Source organism: Vipera berus (genome assembly GCF_964194415.1).
Source record: "Vipera berus genome assembly, chromosome: 2".
Classification (NCBI taxonomy): Eukaryota; Metazoa; Chordata; class Lepidosauria; order Squamata; family Viperidae; genus Vipera; species Vipera berus.
In genome coordinates, this window is record NC_138203.1 from 28,154,446 (window position 1) to 28,179,966 (window position 25,521).

The 25,521-nt window shown below is 43.8% G+C and overlaps 1 protein-coding gene across 1 annotated transcript in view; it reads left to right on the forward strand.

Moving 5' to 3' along the window:
• ZSWIM6 (zinc finger SWIM-type containing 6) overlaps positions 1–25,521 on the forward strand; it is a 127,927-nt gene that overhangs the window by 59,058 nt on the left and 43,348 nt on the right. The window contains exons 3-4 of the mRNA XM_081317834.1: positions 10,871–11,019; positions 13,319–13,469. Of these exons, the coding sequence (XP_081173960.1) occupies positions 10,871–11,019; positions 13,319–13,469 (300 nt within the window). The remainder of the gene's footprint in view (positions 1–10,870; positions 11,020–13,318; positions 13,470–25,521) is intronic.

Consider the following 25,521-nt stretch of genomic DNA (forward strand, 5'->3'; position numbering starts at 1 on the left):
TACCTCTTTCAGTTATGGACCTACACCCTTCTTGAGCTTCTCTTCCTATTGGCTTCAGGCACCATAGGATCATTCCCCAACTCAGAGCAGGTTTTGTTTGAATTTGCTTCTTTGAAGTCAAAGATCTGTATTTGCCCATGGTCACTTTTCTTAAAATCAAGAGTTCTGGCTTTATATGGTAACATTCAATCAACCCTGAAGTCTGTCTCCTCCTTTACTATGACCTGTCGAGCCCCTCGGGCTCGACATGCTCACCGGGAGGGGGTTCCGGTCGCCGCCCGCAGCCCGCAACCACAGCCGCAGCCCCGCCCGACAGCTGCTCAGCGGCCGATGAGGATTCTGGGCGCCCACGCTAGGCCCGTATGGCAGCCGCGCCTAACAGCTGATCCGCAGCCGAAGAAAGCCCCGGGCGCCCACGCTGGAGCCGCAACGTCTCGATCAGCTGCTTGGCGGCCGACGAAGATCCCGGGCAGGAGGGGAGGAACCAGCTGGGGTTGCTGTGCCCCTTGAGGTGGGGGAATTGGCAGAGGCCCCACCAGTGGTTCGGCCTAAGGTCCGGGACCTTGGACCAGCACCAAAGGGAGCTGAGGCTTCGGAACCGGCTGTCCAGGAGAAGCCTGGAGAATGGTGGCTCAGCCCTGTCTTGAGCCAGCCAGTGGCTGGACAAAACCAACCATCTAGAGGGAAGGGGTCCCTCTGGGAGTGGAGAGAGTGTCGTGCCACCGATGAAGGCGGAGAGGAGTGGAGCTACACCACGGCTCCTGGCAGTTACACTATGGACGTCCTGAGGGACCATTTTGGAGAACCCCGGCCGTGGACCCCTACTGATACCGACCTGGAGACCGGTAGATGGACACAAACCAGGACCGACCCGGAGCGTAGGAGTCAAACCCGGTTCCGTTTGGCGAGTCCCCGCTTCCGGGCCCCGCAGGCCCCTGGTACCCCGCAGGTCCCAGGCCTTCCACCGCCGGAACCGGCGGCTGCTCCCGACTTAGGCCCCGCAGGACCTGGTGGAACAAGGCCGGGGGGGTGCTGTACCAGCAGGGGTGCTGGGGTGGCAACAACAGAGGCTGGGAGGCCCGGCGGGTCCTTGGGGAGGGCCTGCGGTTTGGGGCCCACCACCGCTGCCTGTGACCTTTGACGGCAACCCTGATCGTTTGGCCCTGTTCCTCGGACAAGCCATCCACCATCTGGACCAGTACGGTCCTTTGTATACATCCCAGTGGGGGATGGTGATGGCTGTCACAACGGCCTTACAAGGGGAGGCAGCGGCCTGGGTGGCGAACCTCTACGGTGACCGTGACCGTGAACTGGGGGACGTGGGCCTTCTCCTCGAAGCTCTGCGTACACGATTCGAGGATGTGACGCGCACGCACCGAGCGGAGGCTGAGATCGTTGGCTTGCGGCAGAATGGCCGTCCAGTTACAGCCTATGTGCAGGACTTTCGTGAAGTGGCCGGCAGGCTCAGTTCCTGGCCGGAGAGGATGCTGGTTCACCATTTCCGGGCCGGACTGGACGATTATCTCCTACGAGCTTGTATCGTCCGGGGGATCCCTCCTAGGCTCCAAGAGTGGCTGCGGGTCGCGGTCGAGCTGGATGTGGCCTTACGGGTTTGTCAACGGCGTGTGCGGCCCGTAGGAGACTCCCGTCAGGTCCCGCCGAGACCGCAGGGCCAGGTGCAGAAGCCGCCACCATCGTCGCTGGGTCCTGCCATCCAGCCATCCTGCGTTGCTTCAGGTGCGATCAGCCAGGGCACCGCGTGGCCGCCTGCCCTATACCCGCATCCCGGGTGGTTGCAGCAGCAACCCCAGCAAGGAGCACAACCCCCGGGCGCTTTGCAGAGCGTTCCCGGGCTTCTCGGCAGGCTGTGGAGTCAACACCAGGGGGAAGCGGCCAGATGGAGGGGGACAGCGCCATCGATGTGAACGTGGAGTATTACGAGCATGGTGATAGGCCAGAGGAGGACCCCATGGTAAGTGCCCCGGTTAGCCCATTTTCAGTCCCAGTTATGTTAACAAACCCCGCTACGGGGGAGGTGATGGAATTTAAGGCTCTAATTGATTCGGGTAGCACGAGGTGTCTCATTAGCCGGAAGGTGGTGGCCAAACTGGGTGTTGGGGTGGTACGGCTGAGGAATCCAATACGTTTCCAGCAGGTGGATGGGTCTCTTCTGGGGGGGGTGCCTATCACCCATGTCACAGAACTCGTGCGGCTGGATATGGGGGAGCACTGGGAACGGTTGCGGTTCATCGTGGTGCCCTCCATGACGGAGGAGGTGATTCTGGGGCTAACGTGGCTAGACAGGTGGGGGCCGACCATTTGGTGGGAGGGGGGTTGTCGACACCTGCGTTTAGGGATTGGGCCACAGCCCCCCGATCATGAGCAGCCAGGCACGTCTGGCCCGCCAGGGAAGCCGGAGGAGAGTTGCAGGGCTGGGGCAGAAGTACACGTGCCGCCAGAGTACACCGAATTCCTCGAGGTTTTCAGTGAGCAAGAATGCGATCTCCTGCCTCCCCATCGACCAACGGACTGCGCGATTGAGCTGGAGCCAGGGGTCAAACTTCGTAAGCCCCGGATGTATGCCATGACCCCGCGGGAGATGACAGAACTCCGGAATTACATCGACAAGAATCTTGCACGGGGGTTCATACAACCAGCTCGCTCGCGGATGGCAGCACCAGTTCTTTTTAGGGAGAAGAAAGACGGGGGGCTGCGTCTTTGTGTGGACTACCGGGGGGTCAACGCAGTGTGTGTTGAACATTTGTATCCACTGCCCTTGATGAAAGACATGTTGTCCCACCTGGCTAAGGGGAGGGTGTTTACCCGCTTGGACTTACGCGAAGCCTATTATCGGGTGCGTATCAAGAGAGGAGACGAGTGGAAAACGGTGTTTAACTGCCCATTGGGCAGCTACCAATTTCGTGTAATGCCATTCGGACTCCAGGGGGCCCCCGCCGTGTTCATGCAACTAATAAATCAAGTTTTGCATGAACATTTATATAGGGGGGTGCTCGTGTATCTTGACGACATCCTTATATATACGGAGACAATGGACCAGCACGTTGCCCTTGTGCGCCAGGTTCTGCGGAAACTCCTAGAGGCACGGTTGTATGTGAAAGTATCAAAATGTGAATTTCACGCGTCCCGACTGGACTACTTGGGCTATCGGGTCTCGGCGGCCGGGATTGCAATGGATCCAAAGAAAGTGGAGGCTATATTGCAGTGGCAAGCCCCGGGGACCAGACGACAGCTACAGAGCTTCCTGGGGTTTCCCAATTTTTACCGCCAATTCATACCATCTTTTGCTGCAGTAGCTCTTCCATTAACAGACTTACTAAAAACCAAGAAATTAGCGGTGAAACCACGGCCAGGGTTGCGTGTAACGTGGACCATAGAATGTCAACGGGCCTTCGAGACCTTGAAAGGTTTGTTCACCCGAAAGCCCATACTTTTGCATCCCGACCCAGCAGCGCCATATGTTGTGCAAGCAGATGCTAGCGACGTGGCGGTCGGAGCTGTTCTATTGCAACACAACAGTAAAGGCGCATTGCAACCTTGTGCTTATGCGTCCAAAAAGCTATCGACCACCGAACGCGCCTGGGCTATCTGGGAAAAGGAGGCCTACGCCGTTCGGTGGGCATTGGAGATGTGGCGGCATCTCCTAGAGGGGGCAGAGAAGCCCTTCGAAGTATGGACGGACCATAGGAACTTAGAAGCCCTACAATCCCCACGTAAGTTGGCCCCTAAGCATGTGCGGTGGGCCCTGTATTTCAGGCGGTTCAGGTTTACCCTGAAATACGTCCCAGGGGGGAAGAATTTCCTGGCGGATGCCCTCTCGCGGCTCCCGCAGTATGATAACCAGCGGGAGGAGGTGGTGCAAGCTCTTATCCCTCCTCTCGGCCCAGAGATGGTACGGGCTGTACAGAACAAGGTTGTGGATGACCTTGTACAGCGGCTAAAAAAGGCTCTGGTGGGAGATGACTGGCTACAGCAGCACCCGCGGCTCCTGACCCGACGGGACGACCTGGCCTGGTATGGGAGTAAGATGTACGTGCCGCAAACCCTGCGAGAGACCGTACTTTATAGGTGTCATGATTCCAAGCAGGCCGGACACCTCGGGTTCTTGAAAACCCTGCACCTTGCTAGACGTCAGTTCTGGTGGCCCGGGATGAGGCGGCAGGTCAAAGATTATGTTCAGCGTTGCCGCACGTGTGCTATGGCCAAACCCCAGCCCGGGAAACCAGCGGGGCTTTTACAGACAGTGGCGGACCCCAGCCGGCCATGGCAGGACATCGGGATGGATTTCATCGTAGACCTACCGGAGAGCCGGGGGTACACTGTTATCTGGACCATAGTTGACCTGTTTTCTAAACAGGCCCATTTTGTTCCGTTGAGGGGCTTGCCCTCGGCCCGGCGTCTGGCCTGGCTCTTTATTACCCACGTGTACCGCTTACACGGGGCACCTAGACGTGTTATCTCGGACCGAGGAGTACAGTTTACCGCCAGGTTTTGGCGTGAATTCCTCCAGTTCGTCGGGTCATCTCAGGGATTAAGCTCGGGGTATCATCCCTGCACAAACGGTGCTGCTGAACGGGCCAACGCGGCAGTAGAGCAATACCTACGCAGTTATGTCTCGTACCAGCAGGCAGACTGGGCTGACCTATTGGCGTTTGCAGAAATCGCCCACAACAACGCTGTGCACAGTAGTACTGGTCTCCCGCCGTACACAGTGGTGTCTGGCTACGACTTCCCTCCTGTTCCCGAGTGCGACCAGGGATCGGCTTCCCCTTGTCAACCCCAGGAGTGGATGCTACAAGTCAGAAAGGCATGGGCAGCAACCAAGAAGGCCCTGAACAAGCAAGCCAGTATCGTAAAGGCCCAAGCAGATAAGAAGCGCCAACCGTTTTACACTCCAGGGGTTGGGGACTGGGTGTACTTATCTACAAAATACTTGAGGTTACAAATACCTAGCAAGAAGCTCGGCCCTAAATATATAGGCCCCTTCCAGGTCACCCACATCATCAACCCGGTCACGGTGCGCCTCCGGCTGCCTAAGTTTCTGGGCAAGGTGCATCCCATGTTTCACGGCAGCTTGCTAAAACCAGCCCCTGTTCCTGTCCGGGGGGAGCCAGTAGGGCCGAGGCCTGTGAGTGATGGACAATATGAGATTCAGGAGATTCTAGACTCCAGGAGGCGGAGAGGGCGACTGCAATACCTAGTGCTTTGGAAAGGGTATCCGATTACTGAGGCATCCTGGGTGGCGGAATCGAATGTTCAGGCCCCTAGACTAGTTAAGGCGTTCCACCAGAGGCACCCTGGTAAACCCTCGGGGGAGGGTCGAGGGGAAACTGCTGCTCTCCTTGGTGCTTGTTTGACTTCTACGTCTTGCCTTCCAGGAGGAGCCTTGGTAGGAGGGTCCGACTGTCGAGCCCCTTGGGCTCGACATGCTCACCGGGAGGGGGTTCCGGTCGCCGCCCGCAGCCCGCAGCCGCGCCCGACAGCTGCTCAGCAGCCGATGAGGATTCCGGGCGCCCACGCTAGGCCCGTATGGCAGCCGCGCCTAACAGCTGATCCGCGGCCGAAGAAAGCCCCGGGCGCCCACGCTGGAGCCGCAACGTCTCGATCAGCTGCTCGGCGGCCGACGAAGATCCTGGGCGAGGCCGCGCCTGCTCGCACGGCTGATCGGCGGCCGGCTCGACCAGCTGCTCGGCGGCTAACGAAGACCCCGGGCGTTAACACCGAGGCCGCGCCTGCTCACACAGCTGATCGGCGGCCAGCAGCGCGGGGCAAAGGACCTGCCCCAGCCCGAACGGTTGTTGAGCAGCCAACAGCGGGTCTCATCACACATGGGGAAGCCGCGCCAGCCTTAACAGCTGTGCGGCGGCCTGAAACGGGTGTGAGCCGAAACACCGGGTTGGTGGAGGGGAGCACGTTAGGGATTCCAGGGGGTGAGAGAGGGGGATATTGGACTTACACCTTCCTGCGCGCAGTATGGACTTTGGCGCCAGAGGCGGAAGCGGGGCGTGGGGCGACAGGATAGAGGGGTGGGGTTTTACGCGGTTCAGGCAGATGCTGGTCTGCGTGGGGGAGGGTGGGGCTGACGGGTGGGGCTGTTACTCAATTAGTAGTTACATTTAAAAGAAGTGTTGGGACGAGTGGTTCCCAACGCTGACTTTATTAATGCTTGGAGATCCTGATATTAAAGGTGCTCTCTGCAGTCATCCGTGCTTCGTCGTGGTTTTTCCTGTGTGCTTGTTATTCCCGGCGAAGACGAGGTTTTGACATGACCTTGATGGGTAGATATAAGCAAATCATGATGGAAAGCTTAGAATCTCATAACATTCTGGACAAACTATGATGGCACAGCATCTCAGACCTAGAAAGCTAGCCAGTTAGCATATGAGGGATAACTAATATTTTTCATTATAAAGTATTAATAGTTGTCTTAAGTTGGAGGTTAAGACTGTGTGCTCACTGTTTAGTTTTTAGGAAACATTTGTTCCCTTGTGGTTAAGATGGCTAACTTGGAAAAACTGAGCAAGTCAGGGAAGTATGAAGATGACTTTTCAGTATTATTACCAACTCTTCAGCTGTTTTAAGATTTCTTGGAGATAAGCTGGCTGGCCTGGTTATCAACTGAAGTTGTGTTAACTAATTTTTTGATGTCATCTACCAAAAATATTCTTTCATAGCCTCTTGGTTTTAATTATCCCATTTTCAAAACTATATGATTCTAATCATTTGACATTATTGTTTAAAATAATAGAAAATTCATTCTTTACTTAGAAGAAAATTCATGAAAGTGTCATCAGCTTGATGCTTCCTGTGATAAAAGCATGCATATGCTTTTGATACCATTTATTTTTTATGGAATTTTCTATATTGAGCCAGTAACTCTTTCTCAGCAGGAGTTGTTATTGTGGGGAAAAATAGGAGGAGAAAGAAACTTTGTGTGTTTGCCACCTTGAGTTACTTATACAAATATTTAAACATTTCCTACATTTTACTACTTCCAAACATGTTACATATAATGAAATACTTATAGGTACTAAAATAGAGCAAAACCATTTTCTTCTTCTTGTTGTTAGTTGAGAAGTCGTGTCCGACCCATCGCGACCCCATGGACAATGTTCCTCCAGGCCTTCCTGTCCTCTACCATCTTCTGGAGTCCATTTAAGCTCACGCCTACTGCTTTAGTGACTCCATCCAGCCACCTCATTCTCTGTCATCCCCCTACTTTCCCAATTTTGAACCAATCAGTGGTTCTGTGTCCAGTTCTCACTGTTGCTTCTAGACCCACATATAGGTTTCTCAAGAGACAAATAAGATGGTCTGGTATTCCCATCTGTTTAAGAACTTGCCACAATTTGTTGTGATCCACACAATCAAATGCTTTAGCATAGTCAATGAAGCAGAAGATGTTTTTCTGGAACTCTTTAGCTTTCTCCATGATCCAGCGTATGTTGGCAATTTGATCTCTAGTTTCTCTGCCTCTTCGAAATCCTGCCTATACTTCTGGTAGTTCTTGATCCACATACTGCTGGAGTCTAGCTTGTAGGATTTTAAGCATAACTTTATTAGCATGTGAAATGAGTGCAATGGTGCGATAGTTTGAACATAACCATTTTCTAGAACACTACCATTCCAGTTTAAGCATGAAAAACATATAGAAGAAAAAAATAACCCAAAGTTGAATGGTCAGTCTTGAATGTGTTGCAGGTGGTCCCACCTTGGAATGACTTTTGTGAGACTGGATCACTTTGTGCAGTTGCTATTGTCTTCAGCTTTTTGCTAATGGAATTGTAAATATCACAGTTAAGCACTGCTTAATTGTAGATCACTGTCAAAAAATAATTAAAAGTGCTGTTTTCAGATAGTCAGGTTTCCTTTTTATAAAGAGTAATACCCTTTTTAGGAAAGAATTCACACCACAGGCAAAATAAATTATAGAAAATGTTGTGTCCCGTATTTGCCTGCTTTAATTTTTACTAATTTTAAAAAATATTTTAGCCTGCTTATTTAACATTTTAAGTTTTGATTTAAAATGGTGTAAACCATCTTGAACGATATGCATTATTTGTTTACTTGCATATTGCTGTAATTCTGAAGAATTTCTAATGGTTAACCCCCAAAATAAAACATCCCTGATTCAAAACAAATATAAAAACAGCAAAACAAAACAACTATGGTAAATAATACAAAATAACATAATAACAGTAAAGCGCCTAGAATAATAGCCATGGATAGGTCCACTTTGTTATTCCCTAATACTGGTGAACCACAAGCAGTTTTTCTTGAGAGATTTGTACTCGGTGACTCAATTCTGATTAGAAAAAGTAGTTAGAAAAAGAAACTGCGTGGGAAACCGCGCACTTGAAAATGCACTTGAAACATATTGGAAACCTGTGCATTTTATTAGCTGATTATTGACAAAAAAATATCCTGCTGCATTTTATTATCAGATGCAGTTTCTCAGTGGTCTGCAAAGGTATGAATACAATATGTATATTTAATACATATTGTATTTGAGGGATAGAATCAAGATCAAGTAAAGTACTAATACCACTTTACAATGCTTTGGTAAGGCCACACTTGGAATACTGCATCCAGTTTGGGTCACCACGATGTAAAAAAGATGTCGAGACTCTAGAAAGGGTACAGAGAAGAGCAACAAAGATGATTAGGGGGCTGGAGGCTAAAACATATAATGAACGGTTGCTGGAATTGGGTATGTCTAGTTTAATGAAGAGAAGGACTAGGGGGTGACATGAGAGTAGTCGTCTAATATCTCAGGGGCTGCCACAAAGAAGAAGGAGTCAAGCTATTCTCCAAAGCACCTGAAAGCAGGACAAGAAGCAACGGATGGAAACTAGTCAAGGAGAGAAGCAGCCTAGAACTAAGGAGAAACTTCCTGACAGTTAGAACAATTAACCAGTGGAACAACCTGCCTCCAGAGGTGGTGAATGCTCCAACACTGGAAGTTTTTAAGAAGAGACTGGACAGCCATTTGCCTGAAATGGTATAGGGTTTCCTGCCTGAGCAGGGGGTTGGACTAGATGACCTCCAAGGTCCCTTCCAACTTTATATTATTATTATTATTATTATACGCTGCAAGAATTTTGAGAGTGATAAGGATATGAGTTACTCTTGCATTAGACTAGACATACCCATTTCTTTATCATGTGTTAGTTCCATCCCACTAATCTATTTTGTTGCTCTTCTCTGCACTCTTTCTAAAATCTCAGCATCTTTTTTGTATCAAGCTGACCAAACTGACACAGTATTCCAAGTATGATATTGCCAAAGCAGTATTTAATTTTAGCCTGTTTTGTCCCATCCAAACCCCAATAGTGTTCAGATACTGAGTCAAGATTTCCTGTTGTCTCCAACTTACCCAATTAAATGTCACCTTTCTCCAAACTGCAAAGTGATCTCTTCCAATAGTTCAAGAGAAAGATGGAAAAGATCAAACCCTATTAAGCCAACCTCCCCTTCTCCTCCCTATGTCCTGACTGGAATTACCTGGTAATGAAGGACCAGTGCTAATATAAAACAGTGGCTGCAGCCCTCATAATGTCTCCAGAGGAATGCTTGCTGTTGAAAAGTCTAATAGGATAGGAAGGATATATTACCTCCTCCCCATTCTGACATAGCTCACTGACCCAAGTAACCAGTACTATTTTGGTTCTATGTCTGGACCTGATCCCAGGCTGAAAAGGCTCCAAAAAAAATCTGCTTTCTTGATGGTGCTGCAATTGACCCTCACCATCTTTTCAACAGCCTTCTCCAAAAATAGAAATTGAAGACTGCATGATAGTTATTCGGTGTAGCTGGATCCAGAAAATGCCTCTTGAAGAGAAGGTATATTACAGTTGCCTTCAAATTGGGGAGGAGATGCCCTCCACTAATGGCATTGATTATTTTCCTGATCCAGGAAGTCACACCTCTTCTGCCTCAAAGAAGGGGCCTGGATAGAGAGTAACATGCCTACCTTATTGGAATCTTCAAGCTGCAAGAAGCCCCAGATAATTAAAGACATTGCCTTAGTCATTACTTTAAATCCCGCCTATGAAGAATCAAGGCTTGGGAGAATCTGAGTGATTTTATTGGTAAGCTGCTATGCAAAAAGTTCTGTGTAGTTCTTCTATTCCTCCTAAAAAGTGAGTTGATCACCTTGAACAGTGCTTCTAGCCATCTACAGTACATAGGGAGGAAGGGAGATAGAAAGATAGAAGTTACTACACAAGGTCAGTTTATTTATTCATTTATATATTTAAAATATTTGTGTGACAACATGTAGGCAGCTGGTAACAATAATAAAATTGCAGACTATAAAACCATAAAACTAAAAAATAAATTTAAATAATCCCAAATCCTGGTGCCCCAATCATCTCCTAGGACACCTCATAGGCTCCTATGACTCTATTGCAGTGCTGGGTAAAGACACGTCTTGATGGCCTTCAAGAAAGTGATTGGCCAGATCACTGGGGGCAGGATGTCAGAGTAGGGGCAGACTTGGATTTATCAGACTTGGGAGTCTTTTAATTTCAGAAGTTGAAAACTGAGCATGCAATTTTTGTGCAAAGCACATATTTTGCCAGTGAGTAATGATACCTATCTCTAAGTCATAGAGGGCTATTGCTCAAGTTTTCTTTTAGCTACTGACACAATAATCTAAAGTTGTGCACACCTCCGTTCCTTTAGAGTGCTAAATATGCACAGAATTCTACCATATCAGTGCTTAAGGTCAGTGTATATATAATAGGTACAATCATATAAATCATCAATAACTGTTTTTTAGGTGGGAACAACTGGATCCTCATGCATCAGTGAAAAGATTTAAATCATAGCCTTTGTTTCTGCTGTGTAGGTGCCCCTGATCCCACAGCAGGAGCAAGTATAGATGATGAAAACTGCTGGCATTTGGATGAAGAGCAAGTTCAGGAACAAGTTAAACTCTTTCTTTCCCAAGGTGGATACCATGGATCAGGGAAACAGCTCAATTTGCTTTTTGCAAAGGTATGTAAAAAGGGATGTTTTTTTTCATTTTGACAGAATGCTTTTTTATTCTTCATTTTTATATTGACTTCATAATATTTAGCCTCTTAGTAATGTTCCTGCTCCATTTCTTGGGCTGATACCATCTGGATTTCTTGGGCTACATTTTTCAGAATTCTCGGCCATTTGGAAGATTTTAAGGTACAGAAGAAGGACTACTTGATTTTAGTAGTAAACTGTTTCTTTGGAAAAAATATAGCTCAACCTTGCCAAAACCCAACCAAACAAATCTCTTGAAATTTTAAATGTCATTGCTTTGATATTGATAATAGTATGCACCCCCCACCCAATATAAAAGGACTTTCAAAATACAAAGAAAAGTGACTGGCATCCTTTTATAACTTAAGGTCATGTGATAAATCTTACAATTGTTTAAAAATTTGGGAAATCTGTACTGCCATGGGAAGATGATTATTTAATGCAGATATGTCAAACTCGCGACGTCACATGATGTCGCAAGACGTATCAGGACTGTTTTGCTATTGCCGGCAATGGGGTGGGTGCGACTTCTGGATCACGCGTCCGACCCGTGGGATGGCCGTTTGACATCCCTGATTTAATGTAAGGAATGATAGAGCATGAAGCAAAACCAGAACATTGCTTTGCAAATACTTCTGTTGCTTCTTGGGCAGTGGCATGGAATCTGAGCTAAATTGACACCATTTGGTTGATCTGTTTTGCATGCTTTATTATCAGATTTATACACAAACTGCATAAAGCAGGGGTGTCAAACTCGCAACGTTACATGATGTGTTGTGACGTATCACGATTTTTTTCCATTGCCGGCAATGGGGTGGGCGCGGTTTCAGCGTGAAGCATCCAGCCCGTGGGCTGGCAGTTTGACACCCCTGGCATAGAGCATTAAAAGGATAGAACAAACTGAAATTGTGATAGAAGATTAGAATGTTTGTAGTCAAGGGTTATACTGGTATAATGTTATGGTTCAAAGTGGAATGTTGAAATTTAAAGCTAATGCCAATTCACTGCAAAGTTGGAAAATATCAGAATAATGACTTATTCTGTGTTTGGTGTTTCCAAATCAGTGTGTGCCTTGGAAGTAAAACAGGCCACCTTCAGCATCAAACAAACATGAAGCAATCAACCTGCTAAGGTTTCTAATAATTGTATTGATAAGATCATAACTGTGCTTTATAGTTGAAGTACTATACCAATCAATGGAACCACTATAGGTTTTGTGCCTCTTTGACTTTTTATAATGCTGATGGTTCTTCTACCTTGCGTTTCTCCTTAAATTTGTTCTTTTGTACTGAGTGATCAGTAAACATCTATAGCCATTTGGGTGGGAGAAAAGTAAATGTTTTAAGCATTTTTATTCAGAGTGTGTGTGAATTTTATTTCCAAAGTGTTCATAAGAACTTTGAACTATAGAATAGACTCCTCTCATGCTGAAGGAGTGCAAAGTGTACCATTATATTCTGTAAAGAATTATTTTTGCAACATAGTACATTTGAGCTACCATGAAAAGCTTTATTTTTCTCCAAAATTGTGGAATTTTCAAGTTAGTTTATTAGTCTTTTGTATTTATACTGAACCATGTAGGGATTTGCAAATATATAATAGCCATGCAAACTTATTGACAAGAGAAAAAAATGGCACGCAAGAGCTGTCTTTTTTGTTCTCTTTATTACAGATGTTTATAAGTATAGCTTCTTTTTAGAATTAAATACTTTCAACTGCTCCTGTCCAGTGAATTAACTCTGTGTTTGGTGATGTGGTGCACACAGTGTACACTCATTTATCCCACTTCTGCCTTTGTCTACCATCATGTTAATATTTACTTCTCCTTCTCCTTCTTCTCCTTCTCCTTCTCCTTCTCCTTCTCCTTCTCCTCCTTCTCCTTCTCCTTCTCCTTAAATGCCAAGAACAACAGCTCTAAGCTAGAGGAACATCAGTTTGAAAGTATTTATTTTCTTTTTAATGTTTTTATTAAAGTTTTAAATATTTTAAAATTTAAATTAATTTCTCCTTCCTACATTTCTAATATGAGACGAGACAAATCGAGATGAAATCATGAGATCAGTATTGCGCTACTTCATAATAAAAAATTCTGTCTCTTCATTTTACAGATATTTACTTTTTAAAACTGTGTACTTACAATACTTACTGTTGGTATGAATTGGCAATTTTGATTGTTCAGTAGTAATCCTGTGTTTCCACTGACCTCTCCCTTGCTTCTAGCAATATATTATTTCATTTGTTTTTTTAAAAATTGTAGTAAACTACATCTTTTATATTGTAGGTGCGAGAGATGTTAAAGATGAGAGATTCAAATGGTGCTCGTATGCTGACACTGATAACAGAACAGTTCATGGCTGACCCACGGCTGTCACTTTGGAGACAACAAGGAACTGCAATGACAGACAAATATAGGCAGCTGTGGGATGAACTAGGTAAATCCAAATAATTTTGCAGAAGCTTTTAACAGAGTGGAGGAAATATTAAGTGTTTTGAGTATCCCTAGTTCTTGTTAATAGAATGTGTATTTGTTGCCAGATTTTGGGCATATGGCAACCTGGGAACTTGTTTTCAGAGGCAAAATTAGTTCATTTTTGCTAAAGCCAAGGATGTACAGCCAAAAATAACTGCTCCATGAAATGTTTAATAGTAGAAGCTGGAATATAAACATTTCCTATGTAATAAGTAACCCATTGTATTAACAAGGGCTCGATCTGCAGTTATTAATAGTAAATGTTTACCTTCATAATTATGCACCTCTTTGATTCCAAAATGTCTTTGAAAGGGCATACTCCTTCACTAATCAGTTTTCAGTTGGTGTGGAAAATTGTATAATGTTAGTTCAAAACGCTTCTCACATATTTTTTTAATCAGGTGGGTGGTCTGTGTATATCTCAGTTTAACATATCTTTTTGGTGCTATACTTGAGTTTCTGCTCTGTAAAGATGAGCGGGGCGGGGGGGGGGAGAAACACTGATAATTGGCCAAACTAGGGTCATTTATCAAATTCATTGCAAGCTCACTATCCTAACCAAAAGCTTTACGGTTCTATGTTTATATGAGTTACTGAATGTGCATTTGGAACTTTTTGTATGAAGAATGAGGTATGTACTTGCTGATTTGAGCTGGTCGTAGCAGCTGAACTTTGTGTTAAAATTTGTTCTGGGTCAAATAGAGTTTTCTGTTTGAAAATTAGAAGAACACAAGCTGAGAACAAGCTGTGTTTCATGCCTTTAAGTATGGTCTTATGAGTATCTTAATCAACTTTTAATTGAAACCAAAACTAAAATAAACACCATAGTTATAATTCATACAGTGTTATTTTGGTGTGTTGTGTATTTTGGAATAGGAGTACTATATTTCTATATGGCTCCAAATGAAATGAATATAACACTGAAAGTTCCAAAGGAGCAAATTACAAGCTGCAGCTATTTCAGTTTATCTTTCTTACAGACAAGCAGTCAGTAAGGGAATCTTTGCAACAAATTCCATCAGCATTTCCCTGGATGTACTATATTTAATAATAACCTTGTGTGTACAGTATTACCAAGATCTGTTTCCTGGGGCTGGGGCCATATTTTGGCTCAGTATGTATCAGTTTGACATTCTTAGAGGAATTGCTTAAGAATGGCTAGTTCAGGGAAACAATTACTTTTCAACATGTAAGTTCCATGTCCTTCAAATATTCCTAATAATCTATGCTGAGTGAGTAAACCTAAACATGGATTGTTGGATCAGAAGGGGACAAGTGTCTTTCTGACTGAATTTAACAAGGATCTGATGTATCATTGAGAACTCCTAGGTTAATGCTTTCAATGTTAACAAATACTGCTAGATTTCACAGCAGCCTCAACTCCCTGTCTTAATTAAACACTATATTATAGTAGTATTATCTCTTCCGTGTTAGTAACTAATTTTCAGGTGTTGACATCTGATCAAATAGAGCTGCTTAGAGCTGCTAATCCTTCTCTTTGCCCACTTACCCCATATTCAGCTTCCAATGTGTAACTAGGCAGAAGAGGCCATTAGATTTTGTGTTGGTTAATATTAGCAAGTAGCTATTTCTCTGTGGTAGAATCTATTCTGGGAAGTTACAAGTAGGAGCAGGTAAATTACAGATTTTCTACTTCTGATTTAAAACTGAACAGGTGATATATTGATTCCAAGAATTTCTGGACAAAGCTGATTTTGTTGGTCAGCTTTTCACCTGATTTCAGGCCAGGGCTAAGAAATTATTGATATTGGGAGAAAAATAGAATGTGTATCTCTGTTGGCTTCTTCAGGCTCCTTGCTGTACCACTAGAATGTATATGTAAATATGAACACCATTTCCAGTGTTGCTTCTCCACCCTTGCAGGGTAGTTTCAGGTTGTGTTGAAAAATTACTCTGCTCCAGGAGGTATGCCAACAGCTTTGATTTATTATCCAGTATAATTCTTATCTGCATGAAACCTCGGAGGAAACTTATGGGAAGCTTTCTGTATCAGTGAGTCTCTGAGCCTGGAAAAAAAAACTGATCAAGAGTAAGTAGCTCACAGCTCAATCCACACAATAAATAGAATATGGAAGTTCAATTATGCCCTGAATCTTCTGTTCAATCCAGGACTTAAAATCCTCAAAATAATTGCTTTCTCATTACTTAATTTCTGTTTTCCCGCTTTTCAAATAATTGCTTGTGTCAGATTCCATTCAAACACCTGAAAGAGAAGAGAGTGCCAAATAAAGTGACCAACATAGATTTGTTAATTTTGTATTGGCTTGATTTGGAAATAACTCAGGTTAGATTTTCTCCCATTGAAAAGCTGTTACAACATTCCTTAATCTTTGGAAGCATCAGTATAAATATTCTGCTCATGGTTATTCAATGTTATTGTGATTTATGGTTTTATGTTTCCATAACGTATTTTAGTTGTCTAAGCAATGGAACTACTCAAGGTGAGATTTTGATTTTATTTAGTCCTTTTTGAGAGGGCAAGTCATGAGGCTTCCATTAAAAGTTAATCCTCTAGTCTCCACTTAGCTCTTTTAGCTGTCCCCAGTTCTTTGAACCTACCTATTTCAGAGTATCCCTAAAGAAGATTTGATATAACACCCTTTGAATGCCAGAATCTTCTCAATTTTCTCTTATAATCTTACTCCTGCAAAGTCTTCCAATATTTGAAATTTGATCTTTGTGCTTCATTACTTGAGCTTTGATGTTTGAGTTTGGGAATGGTTTTCAATCCGTATTTGCAAGAAAAAGGAAAATATTTTGTTTTAAAATCATAAAAAATCATAAACATTTTTTACCCCTCCTGCAAATGCAGAATGAAAGTCATTGGGCAATTTGAGCACGTATAAAAAGTGAAATAAAAGCTCACTTTCATTTGCAGGTTTACACCTGTTTACAGGTTAGCCCTAAAGTCAACTAGCTACTAAGCTTTCTTAAGCAAGTTCTCAGGTGGCAGAAATTTCCCAAGATCAGACAGGTTTCACTGCCTTTCCTCCCTTGGGAAGAGGCCACCTTTTATAAAAGGATGTTAAAGAAGTATTCTGCTTGTAGGAACAATATGTTTGCAGAAAGGCTAAAGTAACAAGATGCTAATTGAAGTTCAGCCAATGTTTGCGAGATTCCCACAGTCATGAGGGCTATGAGAATACTTCTTTTGAAGGTAACATTCACTTAATATGTTAATAATGAGTAAAAAGAATTTCCAGCTTTTCCTTTATAAGACTAAAGAGGTTAGCTGGCAGGGTGGCCTGTAAAAATCAAGAGTTGCTATTTTGACAGGAGACATACATTTACATTTGAATCACCAAACAAGCCAGGGAGGGGGTATTAATTATTCCTAGAAGTGGCAGGACATGTTTATATAGCAAACATGTGATTTGGTCAGCTTGCCCTTATTAATAATCAATTTAGTTTGTAGATGAGTTTGGGTCATGGAAGTGCTTTTCTGTCAAAACACCAGACACAATATCTCAGTTTTTTGAATACTCTGTCAAAGGACATATGCATTGATACTGAATTTGCTTTCATTTTTAGAGCAAGTAAAAGTTAAAGTTAAAATTTAATGTGAATTAAACTGAATTTAGATTCTAAATTCTTTAAAAATTGGATTCTTTTTGATGCTATGTTATATTTGCTTTATGTGTGGCATTCATACATACTGGGGGATCTTTTGCAGATGATGGCTCAATTTAGATTTTATATGGATATTCCCCCCTTCATGGATTACTGCTTTGTCGTGGCGAAGGGGCTTGCGTAATTCAATGAAGCTATGAGCTATGCCGTGCAGGGCCACCCAAGACGGACAGGTCATAGCAGAGAGTTCTGAGAAAACAAGATCCACTGGAGAAGGAAATGGCAACCCAGTTCATTATCTTTGCCATGGAAACCCCATGGACAGTACCAAAAGGCAAAACGATATGACACTGGAAGATGAGTCCCTCAGTTGGAAGGTGTCCAATATGCTACTGGGGAAGAGCAGAGAGCTAATACTAGTAGCGCCAGAAAGAATGAAGCGACTGGGCCAAAGCCGAAAGGATGCTCAGCTGTGGATGTATCTGGTGGTGAAAGGAAAGTCCAATGCTGTAAAGATTTTTTATCCATAGGAACCTGGAATGTAAGATCCATGAATCAAGGAAAGCTGGACGTGGTCAAACAAGAGATGACAAGACTGAACATCAACATCTTAGGTATCAGCGAACTAAAATGGACAGGAATGGGTGAATTCAGATGACCATCAGGTATACTACTGCGGGCAAGAATCCCTCAGAACAAATGGAATAGCTTTCATAGTCAATAAAAGAGTAGGAAAAGCAGTACTGGAATACAATCCCCAAAATGACAGAATGATCTCAGTTTGAATCCAAGGCAAACCATTCAATATCACAGTAGTCCAAGTCTATTCCCCAACCACCGGTGCTGAAGAGGATGAAATTGACCGGTTCTATGAAGCCCTACAGCACCATATAGAACTAACACCAAAAAATGATGTTCTTATCATCATGGGGAATTGGAATGCTAAAGTAGGAAGCCAAAAGATAACTGGAATAACAGGCAAGTTTGGGCTTGGAGTACAAAATAAAGCAGGGCACAGGCTGATAGAATTTTGTCAAGAGAATACGATGGTCACAGCAAACACTCTTTTCCAACAACCCAAGAAACGGCTCTACACATGGACATCACCAGACGGTCAACAAAGAAATCAGATTGACTATATGCTCTGCAGCCAAAGATGGAGAAGCTCTATACAGTCAGTAAAAATAAGACCAGGAGCTGACTGTGGCTCAGACCATGAGCTTCTCGTTGCAAAATTTAGGCTTAAACTGAAGAAAGTAGGGAAAAACACTAGGTCACTCAGGTATGAATTAAATCATATCCCTGACGAATCCACTGTACAGGTGACAAATAGATTTAAGGAATTAGATCTGATAGACAGAATGCCTGAAGAACTATGGGCGAAGGTATGCAATATTGTACAAGAAGTAGCAACTAAAACCATCCCAAAGAAAAAGAAATGCAAGAAAGCAAAATGGCTATCTGAGGAAGCTTTGGAAATAGCTGAGGAAAGGAGGGAAGCGAAAGGCAAGGGAGAAAAAGAAAGATACACCCAGCTGAATGCAGAATTCCAGAGAATAGCTAGAAGAGATAAGAATGCCTTCTTAAATGAACAGTGCAAAGAAATAGAAGAAAACAATAGAATATGGAGGACCAGAGATCTCTTCAAGAAAATTGGAAAGATGAAGGGAACGTTTCATGCAAAAATGGGCATGATAAAGGACCAAAATGGCAGGGACCTAACAGAGGCAGAAGAGATTAAGAAGAGGTGGCAAAATTACACAGAAGAACTATACAAGAATGAGCTTAACGTCCCTGATAATCACAATGAGGTGGTCACTGACCTCGAGCCAGACATCCTAGAATGTGAAGTGAAGTGGGCAACAAAGCTGAACAACAACAAAGCTAGTCGAGGTGACAGTATTCCAGCTGAGCTATTCAAAATCTTAAAAGACGATGCAGTAAAAGTGCTACACTCAATTTGCCAACAAATTTGGAAAACTCAACAGTGGCCACAGGATTGGAAAAGATCAGTTTACATTCCAATTCCAAAGAAAGGCAGTGCCAAAGAATGTTCAAACTATCGTACCATTGCACTTATTTCACACGCTCCAGAAGATAGTAGAGGACAGGAAGGCCTGGAGGAACATTGTCCATGGGGTCGCGATGGGTCGGACACGACTTCGCAGCTAACAACAACATACATATTCCACTTTAAAGTTGTGAAGAATTTACTAGGCATCTGGAAGATAAAGCATGTCCTATACATGGGACCAAGGTTATGATTTGTAAAGTACTCCGGAATGATTTTGAATACAGTATATAATTATGAGGAAGTAAGAAGAGTTTTTGTATTTTATCTACTGCTTGTAGACTGGATCTCTGCCCCTTGTGCTGATGAACACCTTCAGGGCAGTAACAGGAAGCTGGATTAGAGTGGAAGTTAATGCATCCTTTAGGTAGGGACTTTTACTACCAGCTTAAAGAAGGCAGTGTTAAGTCTCTTCTTCAAGTAGCCATCACCTGATTAGATGTTTTGGAAAACTACCAGCCTGACTCCAAGGTAGTGGAAAAGGTGATATCTCTCCAGTTATAGAAGATCCTGGATGAACAGGTTATATGGATATTTTTCATGTGGTTTCAGGCCTAAGCATGGAACTGAGACTATTTTGCATATCAATCACAGTCTGAACAATTTATGCACAATTTATACCACTTAAAATAAGTAATAATTCTAAAACTTTGCATTTTAGAGCTTGGATAAAGTTCTAGTTAGGCAAACATGTTTAAATAACTAGCTCTTTAAAAACCCACTGTAATATATATAGTGAGAAGGCTAATATTCTGGTTCTATATTATGACATTCCTGTTTCCTGTGCCTATTGTGTTGTTGGGTCTTATGAATAGGACAGTGAATAAGACTACAGGTGCATATGTATAACATTTTTATTAAGGAAATGTTTTACAAAATTAGATAAATATGATAAAAATGTAAAATAAAAATGAAATAAAGAAAAAGTATTAAAAATGGAAAGTAAAGAAAGAAAATCAAAATAAAATAAAAACAGAAACCCTTAAAGAATCAGATTTCAATCTTTTTTACAGCAATTATAAACATACCTGAATCTGTTTTCCCCCTTCTAAATTATACAACGTAGTTCCCTTCTCTTCCTATCAACCTTTATTAATTGGTAAATCCCAAAATCACTATTTCATTTTTATCCATTTTCAGCAAAAAGTCCATAAAGCCTTTTCAGTCTTTTATAAAAGTATTTGCTGTTCCTTTCTATACTTTATAGGCTTATTTTAATGGTCAGTTAGCTGTGTATGCAGAGCTATTAGGTGAGTTTGCTGTATGTCACTTAGATTTACTAAATCAGTGTTGTATATTTTCAGTTACTTGATCCAAAATTATTGAATGACTTGGGCATTTCTGGCCCTCTGTAAGTACTACATTGCTGCAGGCTTGCTTTAGAATTAAATTCCGAGAGCTACTAGTTATAGAGAAAAGTTTTGTCAGCACATGGGATCTGCAAGTTAATTGGTGTTTTCTGTTTATTCCTGGCTGTGATATGGAATTGGAAGCCCTTTGGCACCTTGAAAGATGCAGGCCCTGAGTACAATTGTTACATATCACTTATCAGGAGCGACACAAATAGTGTTCCCTATTCAAAAGCTGAATTACTGACCGTTTTAAATACAAGTATCACAGTTTTAAACTAAGCCCGAATATAATTAAGCCCTTGAATATAATTTAGATGTCCCATTAGCAAAAGCTAAGTGCAAAATTAATTGAAAATAAGTCTACATAAAAAAACTGAAATGCAAAACAGCCTAACTAAATGTATCAACCTAAACCAAACTGTAATTGGCACAGTTACTGTTATCGAAGTAGGGTTGCTCTTGTGACAGCTTAATAAAGCTGAAACTATTAAATTAAATTTCTGAGGCTTTATCTGATAAGTGCAGTCAAGCAGAAGAATCTGTGAGACAAGTATCTATGCCTGGTAGAGTGATGGAGCCCAGCAACTTGTCAACATATAGATTACAGGTCCAGATGTATGCGTGGTTTCCCCACAGTTTCTGTTTTTCATTACCCCTTCCTATCTTCTCCCATCCTATAATGTCTCCTATGCTAGCTATTATCACATAGATCTTGTATTTCAAAATGCTCATGTCAACTCCCTCAACATACTTATAAGAGAGCTTTTTAAAATTAAAAATGTGCATCCAGCATCAATCAGCTCTCTTAAGAATGAGTGGAAACCATTGACAACAAACGTCCTTGTGCATCTAAGACAGAAATGGATTGTTGACCAGCTTATTTAAAATTCCTCAGCTTTGTTTCCCATTATTGACATGAGGTTTGTCCTTTTGTATTATAGAAGTACTCCAGTTTTCCCAACTTTCCCAAGGAACTTTATTTTTTTCCTGCACAGAGAAAAAAGAGCTAATTAGATTGCCATGGCCTTTGCAATGATTGTTCATTGATTTCTCATTATAGAAGATGGGAGACACTGTTAATAATATATAGTAGTTAGTGCTTTAGTTTCCCAGTCAATGTGGAGTTCCTGCAGAATAGAATCATGTTTAAAGATGTAACTTGGCAACAGTTTATACAATGGCCCATTCAGGCTCACTGGGAAACCATGCCAGACCAAAGCCAAACCAAAGCAAAATGTTATACGAACCAAATAGCATAAACTAAAATAATAAATTAAAAATACAGATTTATAACAAAAATCATGAAAGTTACTACACATTGCAGGGTCAAGCAGAAATAGTGGTGGAATACAATTTAACAATTTAGCTATGAGGTTCTCAGCTAAGAGAAGACCATTCTCTTCTAAGTACCACAACTATGAGTTAGTATAATATAGTTATGCAGTTCACCACGGCATATAAAAACAGCAGTGCAAAGCTCATGTAAACTGATTATACAATAGACAGGAAGGAATTTACTTTTGTACAAAGCTGTTGCTGGAGTTTCCTTCCACCAGTGAGGAGAGCAAATCATTAAATTGAGCAAAGTTATGGACTTTCTTGGGAGTTAGACGAAGAATGTTGGCATGGGACAAATGTATCCTTAAAACTCATTAATTGCTGTTGGCTATCTCCAAGTAGCCTTGGTGGAGCAGTGGGCTAATGCCTCCTTAAGTAACACCAGCTGCCTGCAATTAGTGCAGGTTCGCATCCCACCAGGCTCAAGGTTGACTCAGCCTTCCATCCTTCCGAGGTAGGTAAAATGAGGACCCAGATTGTTGGGGGCAATTAAGCTGACTTTGTAATAATGCCGCTTGGGGTGTGTGTGAAAGCCCTAATAAGCAGGCATATACATAGAATGAAGGCTACTGCTAAGCTTGTAAGCCGCCCTGAGTCTTCGGAGAAGGGCAGGATATAAATGGAATTAAAATAAAAATAAATAAATAAAAATAATTCTTTAGACAGGTCCGCTTCACCTATAATGCTAAATAGTTTGTTAATGTTATATACAAAACATGAATTTATGTAGCCTCCTCTATGACCTCTTTCTCCAGTATAACAGTGGTGGGATTCAGCTGGTTTGCACTGATTCGGCAGAACTGGTAGCTAATTTTTTCTAATCCAGGCCCAGAATGGATTTCCGGAAGTGGCATCCACACAGAGAACCAGTTGTTCACATATTTGAATCCCACCACTAAGTATAATCATATAAAATGCTTTTTATTTCACTTTTAGTTAACCACAAATACTTATGTCAAGACAAGGATAAACTGTGGTTATGTATTGTTTAAGACAGTCTGACCCACCTCAGTTTCCATGAGCTTTATCCAGTAGGATCAGTGGTTGTGGAATGATAGCAGTTATCTTCCACAAGATCAGAAAGACTTATTTTTAATACTGAATTTTATAAATTTAATTGTTGCTTGTGTGTGTGTATGTGTGTGTGCGTATCCTTTGGCGTCTAGTCATGCCGGCCACATGACCACAGAGACATCCTCAGACAAGCGCTGGCTCTTCGGCTTTGAAACGGAGATGAGCACCGCCTCCTAGAGTTGGAAACGACTAGTGCGCATGTGCGGGGGAACCTTTACCTTTTACATATATATATATACATATATATATATATATATATACATATATATATATATATATATATATATATATATATATATATATATATATATATATATATATATATATATATATATATATATATATATATATATATATATATATATATATATATATATATATATATATATGTAAAAGGTAAAGGTTCCCCCGCACATGCGCACTAGTGTGTGTGTGTGTAAATTACTAACAAAGAATTATTTATTTATTTTATTTATTTATTTTATTGCATTTATATACCGCCCTTTCCCTGAGGACTCAGGGCGGTTTACAGGGAGTTAAAAATCAAACATACAAAAGTTAAAAACCAAGTTAAAAAATATTAAATCAACCCTGTACTATTAAAAACCCCAATTAAAATAATTTTCTCCTCAGCCTGGGCCCGAGAGCTCAAAGAGCCAGGTCTTCAGGCCCCGGCGGAATGATCGGAGGTCGGGGCAGTCCTCAGCTCCACCGGCAGCTGGTTCCAGAGGGCAGGCGCTCCCACTGAGAAGGCCCTATCCCTGGGTGTCACCCGCCGGCAATCTCTTACCGGCGGAACCCTGAGCAGACCCTCCCTGTGGGAGCGCACTGGGTGAAGGGCGTTTGATGCCGGCAGCAGGTGTTCCCTCAAATACCCCGGACCCAGGCCATGTAGGGCTTTATAGGTAATAACCAGCACCTTGAATTTCACCCGGAGGGCAACCGGAAGCCAATGCAGCTCGCGGAGTAGAGGTGTTACATGGGAGTATCGGGAAACCCCCATTACAACTCGCGCGGCCGCATTCTGCACCAGTTGAAGCCTCCGAGTGGTCTTCAAGGGCAGCCCCATGTAGAGAGCGTTACAGTAGTCCAAACAGGAGGTCACAAGCGCATGAGTAACTGTGCGTAGGGCGTCTCGGTCCAGATAGGGACGCAACTGGCGCACCAGGCGAACCTGTGCAAAAGCCCCCCTGGTCACGGCTCCTATGTGATCTTCAAAATTGAGCCGTGAATCCAGGAGGACGCCCAAGTTGCGAGCCCTATCAACGGGGGGTAACACCTCACCCCCCATCGTTAGAGGTGGAATAGTCTGGTTAACCCGAGATGCCGATATGCACAGCCACTCAGTCTTGGCGGGATTGAGACGAAGCCTGTTTCTCCCCATCCAGACCTGAACCGCCTCCAGGCACCGGGACATCACGGAGAGGGTATCACTGGGTTGGTTCGGGGTGGAAAGAAAAAGTTGGGTATCATCAGCGTACTGGTGATACCCCACCCCGAAACCACGAATGATCTCGCCCAGCGGCTTCATATAGATGTCGAACAGGAGAGGCGAGAGAACCGACCCCTGAGGAATTCCACAAATGAGAGGCCTCGGGGCGGATCTCTGCCCTCCTGTCAACACCGACTGCGAGCGGCCCTGGAGGTAGGAGGAGAACCACCGTAGAACGGTGCCTCCCACTCCCAACCCACTGAGACGCCGCAGCAGGATACCATGGTCGATGGTATCGAAAGCCGCTGAGAGATCTAATAGGACCAGGACAGAGGAGCAACCCCTGTCCCTTGCCCTCCAGAGATCATTCACCAGCGCGACCAATGCCGTCTCCGTGCTGTGTCCGGGCCTGAAGCCCGATTGGTACGGGTCCAGATAATCAGTTTCCTCCAGGAACAGAGGGAGCTGGTGCACCACCACACTCTCAACAACCTTCGCCAGAAAGCGAAGGTTGGAGACTGGATGATAGTTGTTTAAAGCAGCCGGGTCCAAAGCAGGCTTCTTGAGAAGGGGTCTCACCACCGCCTCCTTCAAGGCGGCAGGGAAGACACCCTCCTTCAAAGAAGCAGTTATTACTGCATGGAACCAGCCTCGTGTTCCCTCCCGAGCCGCATAAGCTAGCCAGGAGGGGCATGGATCCAACAAACAGGTGGTGGTGCTCAGTCTCCCCATGATCCTGTCCACATCATCAGGGGAAACAGGGTCGAACTCAGTCCAGATAACGTGCTCAAGACCGCCTGATTCCTCCACATCAGACTCTGCCCAGTCAGAGTCCAGGCCGGTCCGGATCCGAGCGATTTTGTCCGCCAGATGATGACTAAACTCCTCGGCTCGTCCCTGCAACGGATCCTCTCTCACCTCCTGGTTAAGGAGGGAGCGAGTCACCCTAAACAGGGCGGCCGGGCGATTATCTGCGGACGCGATAAGGGCGGCAAAGTAGTTAGACTTCGCCGTCCTTATCGCCGCAAGATAAGACCTTATAAAGGTTCTTAACTGCAATCGGTCGGATTCGGATCGGCTGGATCTCCAACCGCTCTCTAGACCTCGTCTCCGACGCTTCATCTCCCGGAGCTCCACAGAGAACCATGGGGCCCAA